Here is a 16753-nt window from a genome sequence, read left to right as displayed (position 1 = left end):
GGGAAACAGCTTCCAGCCTCGGTTTGAAAGCTCTGTCTTCCATTCTCCAACAATGGAGGGAGGATCCGGGAGGGGGTCAGCGATTGACTGCGATTGACCAAAACCTCGCAGGGATCTACCAGTAGATCGTGATCGACCTGTTGGACATCCCTTTTCTATTTGATGAACCTCCACTATTTAGATGGAGACCAACAGCATCTGGGATTCTAACATCCACACCGTGAGCCCTGAATGGAGGGATATCAACTGTTTTCTCTTCGTCTAGTCATGCCTTTTAAAACAATGACCAGGCTTGTCTGAACCACCCAGGCCTTCTTAAATGTGGGCTTGAGAGTTTTTAGGGAAGTTGAAGTAACTTCTCTCAGGTTTGTTGTTTTGGCTTCTGTTTGCATTTGATTGACCAAAGAGATGACTGACCTTGAATATGGGGTGGATTCCAGGATTGAGCCAAATAAAATCTATCCTAGAGAAAAACCAAGCAATATGTCAGTTAATATCAACCAACAAAGGCAGTGAAAACTATTGTAAGGCCTCACATCTAACTTCAGTCCTTCCTTTATCACAAGCATTCATTAACTTTGTTCAATAATGGATGTGAACCACGTCCCCTTCGCTCTGAGTGGGGTTGGGGTCCGGGGCAGCGATGCAGAGTTAGCACGACTTACCCTAACATGGCAGTGCTGGGGGAGGGGTCAGGTGGTGGGTTTGATGGTTCTGTGTCATCTGCGCCCCGGTCACAGTATGCTGGCAGTGTGGCCCATTGGTTTCAAGAGAGTCTGGCACCCTCAGGCGTGCTCAAATGTTAGGGGGTTGAAGATGCCACACATCTACAATGCCGTTAAGTTAGACTTCAAGGCTGTCCTCTTGAGGCTGAAACGGAGCACTCTCAAGTCTCTTAGTGAGCTGGGGGCTGGGGAACTTTGTTCAATAATCTGGAGGTCCATTTCTTCCTGAGGCGATAATTAGCTTCTCTCTTCATTGCAGATGGTGATGAATGGGAAGGGAAGAACAAGGGGGACCACAACAGAATCCACATATTGGAGAAATCAAAGAAATATTCAGAGTATGGAGAGAACATCGGCCAGAGCTCCCAGTCCACCGCCAATCAACAAAAGAGCTTCATTCGGAGGGATAGCCTCACTTCACATGAAAGAATTCACAGAGGAGAGAAATTGTATCACTGCAGAGAATGTGGAAAGAGCTTCAATCGGAAGTATAATCTCACTTCCCATCAAAGAATTCATACGGGGGAGAAACCCTATCAGTGCTTTGAATGTGGAAAGAGCTTCAGTCGCAGACAGAGTCTCAATTCCCATCAAAGAATTCATACAGGGGAGAAACCATATCAGTGCTTCGAATGTGGGAAGAGCTTCAGTCACAGATCACATCTCGCTTCCCATCAAAGAATTCATACAGGGGAGAAACCATATCAGTGCTTGGAATGTGGAAAGAACTTCAGTCACAGATCACATCTCGCTTCCCATCAAAGAATTCATACAGGGGAGAAACCATATCAGTGCTTTGAATGTGGGAAGAGCTTCCATCACAGCCAGAGTCTCACTTCCCATCAAAGAATTCATACAGGGGAGAAACCCTATCAGTGCTTAGAATGTGGGAAGAGCTTCAATCAGAGCAGCAATCTCTCTTCCCATCAAAAAGTTCATAAAGGGGAGAAACCCTATCAGTGCTTGGAATGTGGAAAGAGCTTCAGTCAGAGGAGCAGTCTCGCTTCCCATCAAAGAATTCATACAGGGGAGAAATCCTATCAGTGCTTGGAATGTGGGAAGAGCTTCAGTCACAGCCCCCATCTCATAATCCATAAAAGAATCCATACAGGGGTGAAACCGTATCAGTGCTTGGAATGTGGGAAGAGCTTCAGTCAACACCCCCATCTCCTAATCCATAAAAGAATCCATACAGGGGAGAAACTATATCAGTGCTTGGAATGTGGGAAGCGCTTCAGTCGAAAGGACAGTCTCAATTCCCATCAAAGAATCCATACAGGGGAGAAACCCTATCAGTGCTTTGAATGTGGGAAGAGCTTCAGTCAAAGCCCCCAGCTCATAATCCATAACAGAATCCATACAGGGGAGAAACCATATCAGTGCTCGGAATGTGGGAAGCGCTTCAGTCACAGATCATATCTCACTTCCCATCAAAGAATTCATACAGGGGAGAAACCATATCAGTGCTTCGAATGTGGAAAGAGCTTCAGTCACAGCCGCAGTCTCGCTTCGCATCACAGAATTCATACAAGAGAGAAAACTTCTTAGTGTTTGCAAGGTGGGAAGAGCTTCAGTCAGAGTGCCACTCTCATGGCCCCCCAAATAATTTATACAGGGTTGAAAGCATATCAGCGCATGGAATGTGGATAAAATTTCACTCGTAAAAAAGTCAATTCAAGAACTCACAGCAGGGTAAATAATAGAATGGTAGATTCGGAATCTAGTCCAACCCCCGCCAATGCTGAAAAAAACTCATTTCAAGCATCCATGACAGATGGCCATCCAACTTCTTCTTATATACCTCCAATGAAGGAGAGTCCACCCCCTTCTGAGGGAGTTCCTTTTCACTGCTGGCTCTTACTATCAGAATGTTCTTCCTGATCTTTAGGAGGAATCTCCTTTTGTGTTGCTTGAATCACCTCTTCAGATTCCTTCATGACCTTGAGAAGGACTTCTGTAAGTCTGAGAATGTCCAGGGGATTGGACCATGCTCTATATTCGGGGGGGAACACATGGAGAGGAGTCCGATATAGGGCTTAAGTCATCTAGGCATTGGTCAGACTGTCATAATTACAGACATACTTACTGGTTTGGACGGAAGTGATTCTTCCAGGGAAAGTGGTGACTGTGAGATTACAGGCGCTCTTGCCAATATTGTCCAATCGTCCAGTAAAACTTTGACACAGCAGACCAATAGTTTACCCGCTGAGGTCAATGTATTGGGAGGTTAGGTTTAGGGCCGTGTGGTATTGCTTCATTGGATGTGGGGTCCCTATAAAGGGAACTTCTTCCTCTAGGTGGGAGGGAGACTGGTCAAGTTACCATCAGTTGAATGCAACATTCAAGTTAGATTTTAAAAAATGGATTTGCAGAACAAAACTCACAGTTTGAAAGGGAGTTATTAGGCTCCAGGGTTAAAATATTATCTAAAATGTTTAACATACTACTTGAGTTGGATACAAAGAATGAAATGATGAAATCATCAATGACAAGCTAGGCCATAGATGTAGATGGAGTTTTGTTTCTCCATCTTTTCATATCCTTTAGTATTTTATTCCATACCTTCTTATAGTTGAATTCTGCAGTCTTGTTAATATTTCTGCAGAGTTTGATGCCTAGGTATTTTATTCTTTTAGACCCCAGGCCCATTCCTGTTATGTTGTTTATTACTTTTGTTTGTTACATTCACATTAAAATACATTATTTCTGATTTTGTTATATTTACCCCTAATTCAGAATATTCCTCAAAATCTTCGAATATTATCTTTTATTCTTTTATCTCTTCCTTAGGATTTGTTATGATTCCAATAATATCATCTGCAAACAAATTGATTTTCATCTCCTCTTTCCCAATCCTATAGCCCTCTATCCTTCCACAGTTCCTTATCCTTTCCGCTAGTTGTTCTATAGCCATTATAAATAGGAACGGCGAAAGAGGAAACCCCTGCCGAACGCCTCTGCCTATTGCGAAAGGTTGGGAGTATTTTCTTTCATTATACAGTTGCCCCTAAAGACACATTTTGCTGCATCCCAGAGGATTTCTGGAGTAACTGATCCTTTACTATCTTGAAAAAATAACCTGATCTGATTTTCCACATACTCTCTGTCTTGAACTTTAACCCTTCTTATATCTCCAAGGTCTCTTGTCCTTACTCAGTCTTAATCCTAACGCAATACTTAGAGGGGCATGGTCTGCGATTAATATTGGGCATGTTGTAATTCCTTTGACTACCCAAATACTAGCCTTTCCCAAAATAAAGACGTCTATACAGGATGCTGCTAGATATATGGGTAGCTTTGGGTTTTAAACCTAGGATGCCAGGTGCTTCTTGCAATCCCCAATTACTCAATAGAATTGTTTTATTTTTTGTGATATCCATATTCAAATCGCCTGCTATAATCATTTTGCCCTCTGAGAACTGGTAAATTTTTAAAAGTACTTTATTTAGGAATTTATTCTGTCCTTTATTTGGAGAGAAGAAGAAGAGTTTGGATTTGATATCCCGCCTTTCACTCCCCTTCAGGAGTCTCAAAGCGGCTAACATTCTCCTTTCCCTTCCTCCCCCACAACAAACACTCTGTGAGGTGAGTGGGGCTGAGAGACTTCAAAGAAGTGTGACTGGCCCAAGGTCACCCAGCAGCTGCATGTGGAGGAGCGGAGACGCGAACCCGGTTCCCCAGATTACGAGACTACCGCTCTTAACCACTACACCACACTGGCATAAATGTTCACTATTGTTAACACTTCATTTTCCAGTTTACCTTTAAGTAACATAAATCTACCTTCCTTGTCTAACTCCATTTCTGTCATCTTAATATCTATTCTCCTATTTACCAGGACTGCTACCCCTCTTGCTTTCGCTTTACTTCTTGCTTCTGCTAATACCTCCCAAGCTGAATTATTAAATAATGTCTTTTTGTCTTTTTTTGGGTTTCTTGAAGACACAATATATTGGCTCCTTGCTCTCTAGCTAGCCTAGATAACCTATATTGTTTAAGGTCGGATGTAAGACCATTGACATTCTTCCACCCGGATCTCTGCAACTACTGAGAAGAGTTGAGTGCTGACCATTCCTGGCTCCCTGCAGCAGTCCTTGTTTCTGCTAATAAAGAGTTAGCTTCACATGCTCTCTGTGGTTTTTGCTGGCTGGCTCTCTGACAGTTCCTAGGATTCCATGAATCCAACCTCCCTGGAGGAAGGGGGTGCAGTGGGAATAGGACACCCCCCCCTTTACTTCAAGTAGATTCCTGAGCAGGAGGAAGATGCCAAGGCAGCTCTGGAGCCCCTCCAGGAAATTCTCTGCCAGCGCCCCCAACCGTCCCCTGGCAATGCTTGGCTGGGCTTCCCTCCCCACAACATCCCCCTCCCAGTCTAATGGATCAGATGACACTCCCACCACCACCCTGTTTTAATGTCAAACAACTTTCTTTGGGTGGGGGACAACAGGACCTTGGCCCCTAGGAGTTGACTCCTGGGCCTCTTTCCACCCCCTCCCTGGGGAGTCAACCCTGAGGGCCCTCTTTGGCGATGGGGACCCTCATCTGAAGGACAGGGAAGGTCAGGGTTCGAATCCCAATGACGGGGTGAGCTTCCGTTGCTCTGTCCCAGCTTCTGCCAACCTAGCAGTTCAAAAACATACCAGTACAAGCAGTTGTGGCATTTCTGTGCACTCTGGTTTTCACCAATGTACCCCGTTGCACCAGAAGCGGTTTAGTTCTGCTGGCCACGTGACCCGGAAAATCTGTCTGTGGACAAACGCCAGGCCCCTCGGCCTGACAGCGGAGACGAGCGCCCCAACCCCACAGTCGCCTTTGACTGGACGTAAACGTCCAGGGGGTCCTTTACCTTTTGAATATCCCAGTGTTATTGTGCGTGGGGGGAGGGTAATCTCCTGCGGGGGGGGAGGGGCTTCATCCTGCCAGGCAACCCCTGCAGGTGTTGGGTTCCCACTTTGCAGCTGGATTGCATAGATCTGGGGCCCAGTAAGGACCCTTTTGGGGGGCCCTCCCTTCCCCATCACTGCATCTTCATCTCTTTGTCCTCTCTGCCCATCTGCCTCCCTTGCTTGCTCCTCCTGGAGTCTATTTCTGCGATTCAGGTGGGGGTGCCACCCCCCTCTATGATGGGGGGTGGAGTTCTTCCCTGTTCAGTTCTTCCTGTACTGGATCCTCAGGGATCCTGCACCTCAGCCCACAAGGCCCCTTTTCTGCAAGGTGGTTCTTTGGCCACTTCTTCCCTGCCTCTGGTTTGCAGAAAGCTGCGAAATCTGCACATCCCCAGAGTATGGAGGATTTTCAAAACTGTGGTTATGTTTGGTGTGGGGAAGAAAGGGGGGGAGCTGTCTGCGGACAAAGGTCCAGGGGTCCTTCACCTTCGCCTTCCCTTTGGTGGGCATCACACTTCAGTTTCCGCAAAGGGGCCCCTGGGGGTGCAGGGCAGGGGAGCATCTCTTGGCCCCCCAGGGAAAGAGAAACGTGTGTGTGTGTGGAGGGGGGGAGACTTCCAGGATGTACCCTGCCGGTGGGTCCCAGGGAAGGCGCTTCCAGGAAAGGCGCTTTAACATTCAGGTTTTTAGTCATTTCAAAGTACGGATCCAGATTCACACTGCAGAATGCAGAAACCCCCATCTCCGTTGTCGTCAGTCTGCATAAGATGGGGGGGGGGCCTTGATGCAGAGTCCTTGGCCCAGATGGAGAAGGGAGGGCAGCCCCTAGAGCGCAGAAGCAGGCAGGGAGAGGGAGGGGCGGTCTCGGTGCCCTCGGCTTGCCAAGGGTTAAACGGAGCAGAGCTGGCTTCCTAGAGAGGACAGGAAGGGGAGGGCGGGGGAGGGCAAGGTCCTCCCCAGCAGAAGCCCCTCCCTGCCCAGTCCCTTCCTGCGAGCAAAGAGGAGGCTGCTTTGTTCTCTCTGCTTTGCAAAAACTTCCTCGGTGCCCCTCCTGGAATCCGGTGAGTCTCTTCTCTCTTCCCCCTTGGGGTGCAGCGGGGAGAAGGGGGTCCCAGGGCTGCAAGGGTGGAGGCAACCCCCCCCCCCGTTCGGCTCATGCATGGGGGGGGGAGACCCCCAAATCAGGGAGCAGAGGGTCCTGCCCCCAGTTCCTCTCTGCCAAGCCAGGGAAGGGCTGAGTGTCAAGCAGGTCTGCAACTCTGTTCTTCCTTTGGATCAAGATGCTGCCTTCCTTGTTGGGGAGGAGTCTTTGGGGCAACAAAAAGAGGGCATGCAAATAAGCCCCCTTCAGATTGAGGGGAAAGTCGCATTTCTTAACACAGAGAAGCATTCAAGGAATCCAAGGAAGGAGAAGCCCTGTGGAGTGGGGAGATACAGCCCCCCCAAGTGTGGAGACTGGAGGGGAGACCCACCATCTACCCAAATACAATTCCCAGAGTTCCCTGGCAAGAAGGGCGGATTGGTGACCACTCTGGGAATTGCAGTCTTTGGGCAGCAGGGCTGAAGCTGTCTCCTTGCAACTCTCAGGGTCCTGAACCAATTCTGGCTCCCAGGATTCTTGGGAGGAGTCCCTAGGGCCGGGTGAGATCTGGTTTCCAACCTTGTGATGGATCAGCAGCTAAACATCTGCCCCCTCCCAGCTGAGCCAGTGCACAGACTGGCATGTGCCACTCTTGGGAGCAGGAGCTGCCTCCAGCCTTGCTCAGCTCAACATTTTTAGGAAGACCAAGCCCCTCCTGCCCTGGCAAGGCTCTGGGGTGAAGCTGCCACGTCATCAGCATCCTGTGTGAATAATAATAATAATAATAATAATAATAATATTTACCTGCCACCCATCTGACTGGGTTTCCCCAGACACTCAGGGCGGCTTCCAGCACATATAATATACAGGGCTGCCTTCAGGTGTTTTCTTAAGGTTACATAGTTACTCATCTCCTTGACATCTGATGGGAGCGTGTTCCACAGGGAGGGGGCCACTACCGAGAAGGCCCTCAGCCTGCTTCCCTGTAACTTCTCTTCTTTCACTGAGGGAACCGCCAGAAGGCCCTTGGTGCTGGACCTCAGGGTCCAGGCTGAAAGATGGGGGTGAAGATGCTCCTTCAGGTATCCTGGGCCGAGGCCGTTTAGGGCTTTAAAGGTCACCACCAACACTTTGAATTGTGCCCGGAAACATACTGGGTTGATCCTTTAGGAGTGGTCTTACATGGTTCCAGCAGCCAGTCCCAGTCACCAGTTTAGCCTCCACATTCTGCAGAACACTAAGTGAATGACACAGAAGCTGCTGCAGACTAAAGTTAGAAAAGCTTTAATTGCTACAAATGGTATAAGGAAACATGATACGGAATTAAGGGAAAAGATGGTGTTGACCTGGAGTGGTTACAAAATTTCTGGTCTCTCCCCGAGTGCCACGGGCCCTGCTTCAAAGAGAGCTTCTCTAAAGAAAGCACAACCAAAAAATCACTCCATTTTGCATGAATAAGGAAAATGAGGAGGTGGCTAAGAAACAGCAGGAGCCAGATCCAATTCCCAACCTTCTAAGGTCTCTCAGCAGCTCTAATGATGAGCAGAAAGAGGTTTGGGGCCCAACCAGCTCAACTGCTAAGTCATCTCTTGCATTGAGAAGTGGGGGCACCCACATGTAATAGCTACTCGGCTATTTTCTGCCCATGGCCTGGGCTTGCAGTTTTCCGGCTTGAGGACAGCATGGTGCCTGGTTTTTGCACCTAGTTCTATCCATAAGCCCCTCTGAGTTCAATGGGGTCTACTCTCAGGTCACTAGTGTGCATACCATGCCAGCCTTATGAATTTTGGTGAGGTGCCAACAGATTAAATGGGAATCATTGGAGATGTTTCAAATGGGGTTTCTGTCGGGAAGGGGCTGCCCCATTTGTGCTTTTCCAGGAGCAGGGGAATATCTAGGCCAGGAAAATCCCTGCAGTGCCTCTGAGACTCCCTTTGTTCCTTCCTCTCTCCCAGGACCCTGCAGCTTGTGGTGGTTCTTGACTCCTCAGGAAGGATGAAAGAGTCTGAATCTGTAAACCTAGCGAGGATGGAAGGAGGAAGATGGACAGTTGACCTGGTCAGGTTGTCTCCTGCATCCCTCCTCACAGCCTCTGAGCGTTCCCTCCCAGGGACCTCCGAGGGATCTGGCGAGTCCCAGGGGAGTGGAGATGGGGACATGGATGGATGGAGCCGTAGAGGTATCAGGGCTTGCTCAGCTTGGGGGTGGGATGAGGCAGGCAGGCGGATGGAGATTGAGAAGATGAGCACCTTTTTGTGCTCCTCCACCTGCCTGCCTTCCTGCCTGCACCTTTGACATCTGCAGGCAATTTGAGCTAGGAATACATCACAACTCCACGGCCACCGCGATGTATTGGCAGCTCAAGATGTCTACAACCAGTACTGTGATTGAATGCCCTACCAGTGTCAGAGAACTCACTGATCCATCAGGCAGCATTAGAAGCCATGATTCTTTAAAGTAACCTGCTTTATAGATTGATCACAGAAAGGGCCTCTGTGCATTACCTTTTTCTTTTCTTTTAGGAATAACTTTTCCTTTTCTTTTAAAAACAAGGATCATATAGGTCTCATAAATGATACAAATATGTAGATTTGATTTTCAAATCAAATTCTCATATGATTTCTCAAATGAATTCTCATGTGATTCTCAAAAATAATCTTCTCATATGATTCTCAAAAATAGCAGAATAAATTTACAGGAATATCTATAACATATGGTTTATCATTAGTGGTCAGTGTATGAGTTCTGAGTTCATGAATTGGTTTAAATTGGGGGGAGAGGAGAGATAGGGGAGAACAGAGTACATTGAACATCTCCCACCTAAATGCCTAGTCAGGAGCTCTTGTGACTGTCGTGCTTAGATTAAGTGTGAGTCATAGTCATTTTCCCTCTACTGTTACCAATGAAACAATACAGAGTTGGTCTCCTCATGAACATGGGAGGGTAGTTCCAAGTGAAGAAAGTGATTTATAAATTTAAATTGAGACCAACCAGATTGAGGTAAATGCTGATGGGGAGTGTGCAAATGATGACGTTGCTGTTTGTTGAGGCGTGGAGATTGCTGGATCCTGACCAGAGAGCTCTGCATAAGGAAGTCAAGGAGGGGAATCGTGGAATCATGCACCCTCTCGGTAAAACTCCTTGTTGGATCATAAGATGAGTTTTGAAACTCCATACATACCTGTATGTGATGAACCTCCACTATTTGGATGGAGACCAACAGCATCTGGGATTCTAACATCCTCACCGTGATCCCTGTATGGAGGGATATCAACTGGTTTCTTTGTGAATATTCTTCATCTAGTCATGCCTTTTTAAACAATGACCAGGCTTGCCTGAACTGCCCAGGCCTTCTTAAATGTCAGCTTGAAAGTTTTTAGGGAAGTTGAAGTAACTTCTGTCAGGTTTGATGTTTTTGCTTTTGCTTCGGTCTGCATTTTGTTGACCAAAGAGATGACTGACCTTTGAGATGGAGTGGACTCCATGACTGAGCTAAACAAATCTATCCCGGATAAAAGCCAAGCAGTTCCAGCCAACAAAGGCAGTGTAAACTGTAGTAAGGCCTCACATCTAACTCCCTTCAGTTCTTCCTCTATCACAAGCATTCATTAACATTGTTCAATAATGTGGAGCTCTATTTCTTCCTGAGGCTCTAATTAGCTTCTCTCTTCATTGCAGATGGTGATGAATTGGAAGGGAAGAACAAGGGGAACCACAACAGAATCCACATAGCGGAGGGGTCCGATAAATATTCAAAGTGTGGAGAGAACATCCGTCAGAGCTCCCAGTCCTCCTCCCATCAAACAAAGAGCTTAATTCGAAGGAAGAGCCTCACTTCCCATCAAAGAATTCATACTGGGGAGAAAACATATCAGTGCTTGGAATGTGGGAAGAGCTTCAGTCAGAGAAAACATCTCACTTGTCATCAAAGAATTCATACTGGGGGGAAACCCTATCAGTGGTTGGAATGTGGAAAGAGCTTCAGTCGAAAGGACATTCTCACTTCCCATCAAAGAATTCATACAGGGGAGAAACCATATCAGTGCTTGGAATGTGGAAAGAGCTTCAGTCGAAAGGACATTCTCACTTCCCATCAGAGAATTCATACCGGGAGGAAACCCTATCAGTGCTTGGAATGTGGGAAGAGCTTCAGTCGAAAGGACATTCTCACTTCCCATCAAAGAATTCATACAGGGGAGAAACCATATCAGTGCTTGGAATGTGGGAAGAGGTTCAGTCAGATGCAGGGTCTCACTATTCATCAAAGAATTCATAGCGGGGATAAAAGATATCAGTGTTTTGAATGTGGGAAGAGCTTCCTGCATGGGACCCATCTCACTTCCCATCAAAGAATTCATACAGGGGAGAAACCCTATCAGTGCTTGGAATGTGGGAAGAGCTTCAGACACAGCAAAAATCTCACTACCCATCAAAGAATTCATACAGGGGAGAAACCCTATCAGTGCTTGGAATGTGGGAAGAGCTTCAGTCGAAAGGACAAGCTCACTTTGCATCAAAGTATTCATACAGGGGAGAAGCCCTATCAATGCTTGGAATGTGGCAAGAGCTTCAGTCGGAAGGGAAGACTCACTTCCCATCAAACAATCCATACAGGGGAGAAACCATATCAGTGCTTGGAATGTGGGAAGAGCTTCAGTCGAAAGGACATTCTCACTTCCCATCAAAGAATTCATACAGGGGAGAAACCCTATCAGTGCTTGGAATGTGGGAAGAGCTTCAGACACAGCAAAAATCTCACTACCCATCAAAGAATTCATACAGGGGAGAAACCCTATCAGTGCTTGGAATGTGGGAAGAGCTTCAGTCGAAAGGACAAGCTCACTTTGCATCAAAGTATTCATACAGGGGAGAAACCATATCAGTGCTTCGAATGTGGGAAGAGCTTCTGTCACAGATCACATCTCGCTTCCCATCACAGAATCCATACAGGGGAGAAACCCTATCAGTGCTTGGAATGTGGAAAGAGCTTCAGTCACAGCCACAATCTCACTTCCCATCAAATAATTCACACCAGAGAGAAAACCTCTTAGTGTTTGGAATGAGGGAAGAACTTCAGTCAGAATGCCACTCTCATGGCCCACCAAATAGTTCATACAGGGTTTAAAGCATATCAGCGCATGGAATGTGGATAAAATTTCACTCGTAAAAAAGTCAATTCAAGAACTCACAGCAGGGTGAATAATAGAATGGTAGATTCGGAATCTAGTCCAACTGCCGCCAATGCAGAAATCTCATTTCAAGCATCCATGACAGATGGCCATCCAACTTCTTCTTATATACCTCCAATGAAGGAGAGTCCTCTCTCTTCTGAGGGAGTTCCTTTTCACTGTTGTCTCTTACTATCAGAAAGTTCTTCCTGATCTTTAGGAGGAATCTCCTTTTGTGTTGCTTGAATCACCTCTTCAGATTCCTTCATGACCTTGAGAAGGACTTCTGTATGTCTGAGAATGTCCAGGGGATTGGACCATGCTCTATATTCGGGGGGAAACCCATGGAGAGGAGTCCGATATACGGCTTAAGTCATCTGGGCATTGGTCAGATTGTCATAATTACAGACATACTTACTGGTTTGGACGGAAGTGATTCTTATTCCGGGGAAGTGGTGACTGTGAGATTACAGGCGCTCTCACCAATATTATCCAACTGTTCAGTAAAACATTGACACAGCGGACCAATAGTTTACCTGCTGAGGTCGAAGTATTGGGAGGATAGGTTTAGGGCCGTGTGGTATTGCTTAATTGTATGTGGGGTTCCTATAAAGGGAACTTCTTCCACTAGGTGGGAGGGAGACTGGTCAAGTTACCATCAGTTGAATGCAACATTCAAGTTAGATTTTTAAAAATGGATTTGCAGAACAAAACTCACAGTTTGAAAGGGAGTTATTAGGCTCCAGGGTTACAATAGTACAGTGGTACCTCTGGTTATGTACTTAATTCATTCCGGAGGTCCGTTCTTAACCTGAAACTGTTCTTAACCTGAAGCACCACTTTAGCTAATGGGACCTCCCGCTGCCGCTGCGCGATTTCTGTTCTCATCCTGAAGCAAAGTTCTTAACCCGAGGTACTATTTCTGGGTTAGCGGAGTCTGTAACCTGAGGTGTATGTAACCTAAAGCGTATGTAACCCGAGGTACCACTGTATTTAAAATGTATAACATTACTTGAGTGGGATACAAAGAATGGAATGATGAAATCATCAATGAGAAGCTGGGCCAGAGATGTAGGACACAATATTGACTTTGCTTTATGGTAACAACTGTGGAAAGTAAATTTAAGGTTTACAGCTTGCTACACACTAAGGGAAAACTTCATGAAGATGATGCAGAGGACTCAATCAAGATCATCAAGGGTCTGAAACCAAGCCTTATGAGGAGGGCTTGAAGGAACTGGGGGGGCCCGGGGGCAGCGTATCTATTTTAAGTGAAGTTTGCCGAAATCTACACTTGCGACATGGGCTGCCATACATCCAGATTTTCCCGGACATTTCAGCAATTTCCGCTCATACGCTGCTTACAGTTCTGGATGTATGGCAACCATGTCTATATACAGTGGTACCTCGGTTTTCAAACAGCTTAGTTCCTGAATAACTTTGAACTCAAATGCTGCAAACCTGGAAGTCAGTGTTCCAGTTTGTGAACTTCGCTTCGGAAGCCGAACATGCTCCTGAGCTTCTGTTTTCACTGTTGCGCTGCTAATTTGCATCCCCCCCATTGTAATCAAAGCCTTCCATTTCCAATTGCAGTGTTCTGAGGTGATATTTGGAGCTTTTATTTGGTGCTTTTGTTTTTGCTAAAAGAAATTGGCTTTTTTATTTGGCTTTTTCGTATTTGTTACTGTGGCTTGTTCTTTGTTTTTGATTGATTGTGTGACTGTGGCTATGTAATAATAATAATAATAATAATAATAATAATAATTTATTTGTACCCCGCCCATCTGGCCGGGTTTCCCCAGCCACTCTGGGCGGCTTCCAACAAAGATGAAAGATACACTAAAATGTCACATATTAAAAACTTCCCTGAACAGGGCTGCCTTCAGATGTCTTCTGAATGTCAGGTAGATGTTTATCGCTTTGACATCTGATGGGAGGGCGTTCCACAGGGCGGGCGCCACTACCAAGAAGGCCCTCTGCCTTGTTCCCTGTAACTTGGCCTCTTGCAGTGAGGGAACCGTCAGAAGGCCCTTGGAGCTGGACCTCAGTGTCCGGGCAGAACGATGGGGGAGGAGACGCTCCTTCAGATATACTGGACTGAGGCCGTTTAGGACTTTAAAGGTCAGCACCAACACTTTGAATTGTGCTCGGAAACATACTGGGAGCCAATGTAGGTCTTTCAAGACCGGTGTTATATGGTCTCGGCGGCCGCTCCCAGTCACCAGTCTAGCTGCCGCATTCTGGATTAGTTGTAGTTTCCGGGTCACCTTCAAAGGTAGCCCCACATAGAGCGCATTTCAGTAGTCCAAGCGGGCGATAACCAGAGCATGTACCACTCTGGCGAGACAGTCTGCAGGCAGATAGGGTCTCAGCCTACGTACCAGATGGAGCTGGTAAACAGCTGCCCTGGATACAGATTTGACCTGTGCCTCCATGGACAGCTGTGAGTCCAAAATGACTCCCAGACTGCGCACCTGGTCCTTCAGGGGCACAGTTACCCCATTCAGGACCAGGGAATCCTCCACACCTGCCCGCCTCCTGTCCCCCAAAAACAGTACTTCTGTCTTGTCAGGATTCAACCTCAATCTGTTAGCCGCCATCCATCCTCCAACCGTCTCCAGACACTCACACAGGATCTTCACTGTCTTCACTGGTTCTGATTTAAAAGAGAGGTAGAGCTGGGTATCATCCGCATACTGATGAACACCCAGCCCAAACCTCCTGATGATCTCTCCCAGTGGCTGCATGTTGAAAAGCATGGGGGAGAGGACAGAACCCTGAGGCACCCCACAAGTGAGAGCCCAGGGGTCTAAACACTCATCCCCCACCACCACTTTCTGAACACGGCCCAGGAGGAAGGAGCGGAACCACTGTATGACAGTGCCCCCAGCTCCCAGCCCCTCAAGATGGTCCAGAAGGATGTTATGGTCGATGGTATCAAACGCCGCTGAGAGATCCAGCAGAACTAGGAAACAGCTCTCACCTTTGTCCCTAGCCCACCGGAGATCATCAACCAGTGCGACCAAGGCAGTTTCAGTCCCATGATGAGGCCTGAATCCCAACTGGAAGGGATCCAAATGGTCCGCTTCTTCCAGGCGTGCCTGGAGTTGTTCTGCAACCACTCGCTCAATTACCTTGCCCAAGAATGGAAGATTTGAGACTGGGCGATAATTGGCCATCGTGGCTGCATCTAAAGATGGTTTTTTAAGAAGCAGTTTAATAACTGCCTCTTTCAGCGGGTCTGGGAAGGCTCCCTCACGGAGGGAAGCATTCACCACCCCACGAAGCTCATCGCCCAGTCCTTCCCGGCTAGCTTTTATAAGCCAGGATGGGCAAGGATCCAGGAGACAGGTGGTTGGCTTCACTCGCCCAAGCAGCCTGTCCACATCCTCGGAGGTAACAGATTGGAATTGCTCCAACACAACTTGACTAGACAGGACTCTAGCACTCTCCCGCCCTGGCCCTGCTCCCACGGTGGAGTCTACTTCTTCCCGAATCTGAGCGATTTTATCTGCAAAAAACTTTGCAAAAAACTGGGCCCCGATGTCGCAGGTGGTTCCGCTAAATTGTGAACCACCTGAAAAAGTCTCCTGCTGCTGTTTTCTGCAGATGCAATACAGGCAGCGAAGAAAGTCTTCGCCGTCACTATCACCACTTGGTAGGCTCGACGTTGAGCTCTAACCTGTGTCCGGTCAGATTCGGAATGAGTTATCCGCCACCGGCGCTCTAGCCGTCTCAACAATTGTTTCATTGCCCTCAGATCCGTGGAAAACCACAGGGCTCTCCGGGCTCCATGCAATCGGAGAGGGTGCTTCGGAGCCAAACAGTCAATAGCCCTGGTTAACTCCACATTCCAGCGGGCCACCAGGGAATCGGCTGAAAGGCCATCAACATGGGATAAAGCATCCCCTACCACTCTCTGGGAACCATTTGGATCCATTAAGTGGCGGGGGCGGACCATCCGAATCGGTCCCACCTCCCTGCAGAGGGGATGGGTCGCAGAGAAGTCCAGTTGCACCAGGAAGTGATCTGACCATGGCACTTCTTTCGTTTTGCTTTTACTTAGTGTCAGATCACCAACATCCATAGAGGTAAACACCAGGTCCAAGGCATGTCCGCGGCTATGGGTTGGGCCAGACTTATTCAGGGACAGCCCCATGGAGGCCATGCTTTCCACAAAGTCCCGAGCGGCCCCTTGTAAGGTCGTGTCGGCATGGATGTTAAAATCCCCTAGGACAACCAAGCTAGGTGTCTCCAGGAGAACATCCGCCATAACCTGAAGCAGCTTGGGCAGCGAATCCTTGGTGCAGCGGGGAGGTCGGTACACCAAAAGGAATCCTGTACTGCCCCTATTGCCCAACTTCCAGAACATGCACTCGGAAAACTGGGTCTTCCCAATAGGACGCCTGGTGCAAACTAATGACTTCCTAAAAATCACTGCAACCCCCCCTCCCCGCCCACATGACCTGGGTTGCTGTGCGTAAGAGAAACCTGGTGGACAAGCAGCGGCAAGGACAGGTCCATCTGCTTCATCCAACCAAGTCTCTGTTACACATGCCAGGTCAAGTCCTCCATCCATGATCAAGTCATGGATGGCAGTGGTCTTATGAATCACTGACCTGGCATTGCACAGCAACACTTTCAGGTCATGTAGGTATCCCTTGCTGATTCTAGTATCCATCCGGTCAGGACCAGACCCGGAGGCAGGGATAGTCCTCAGACAACGACTAAACCTGCCTCCTCTGTAATGACATGGTCTGGTCTTACCGTAACTCCCCTTCCTACCCGTGATCACTGAGATCGGTTGTCCCAGTGCATCCCCCCCTGTGGAACATGCCCCAGCCATTTTGTTGGCTGGGACCTACTCCCCAGCAGCCCTGACCCCTCCCCTTA

General features: G+C 47.7%; 1 protein-coding gene across 5 annotated transcripts in view; it reads left to right on the top strand.

Moving 5' to 3' along the window:
• LOC308469513 (uncharacterized protein) overlaps positions 1 to 13586 on the top strand; it is a 38024-nt gene extending 24438 nt beyond the window's left edge. For 2 of the 5 annotated variants that reach the window (XM_080992088.1, XM_080992086.1), the window contains one exon: positions 985 to 3389. In XM_080992088.1, the coding sequence (XP_080848214.1) occupies positions 985 to 2273 (1289 nt within the window). In that variant the 3' untranslated portion in view covers positions 2274 to 3389. Of the gene's footprint in view, positions 1 to 984; positions 3390 to 9413; positions 9824 to 10370 lie in introns of those variants that run through there. The other 3 variants (XM_080992089.1, XM_080992085.1, XM_080992084.1) reach the window with 3 other exon arrangements.
• The last annotated feature ends 3167 nt before the right edge of the window (positions 13587 to 16753 follow it).

The sequence above is a fragment of the Podarcis pityusensis genome (genome assembly GCF_964106645.2).
Source record: "Podarcis pityusensis genome assembly, chromosome: 2".
Classification (NCBI taxonomy): Eukaryota; Metazoa; Chordata; class Lepidosauria; order Squamata; family Lacertidae; genus Podarcis; species Podarcis pityusensis.
The sequence above is the reverse complement of the archived record's forward strand: the minus strand, read 5'-3'. Positions and strand labels throughout refer to the sequence as shown.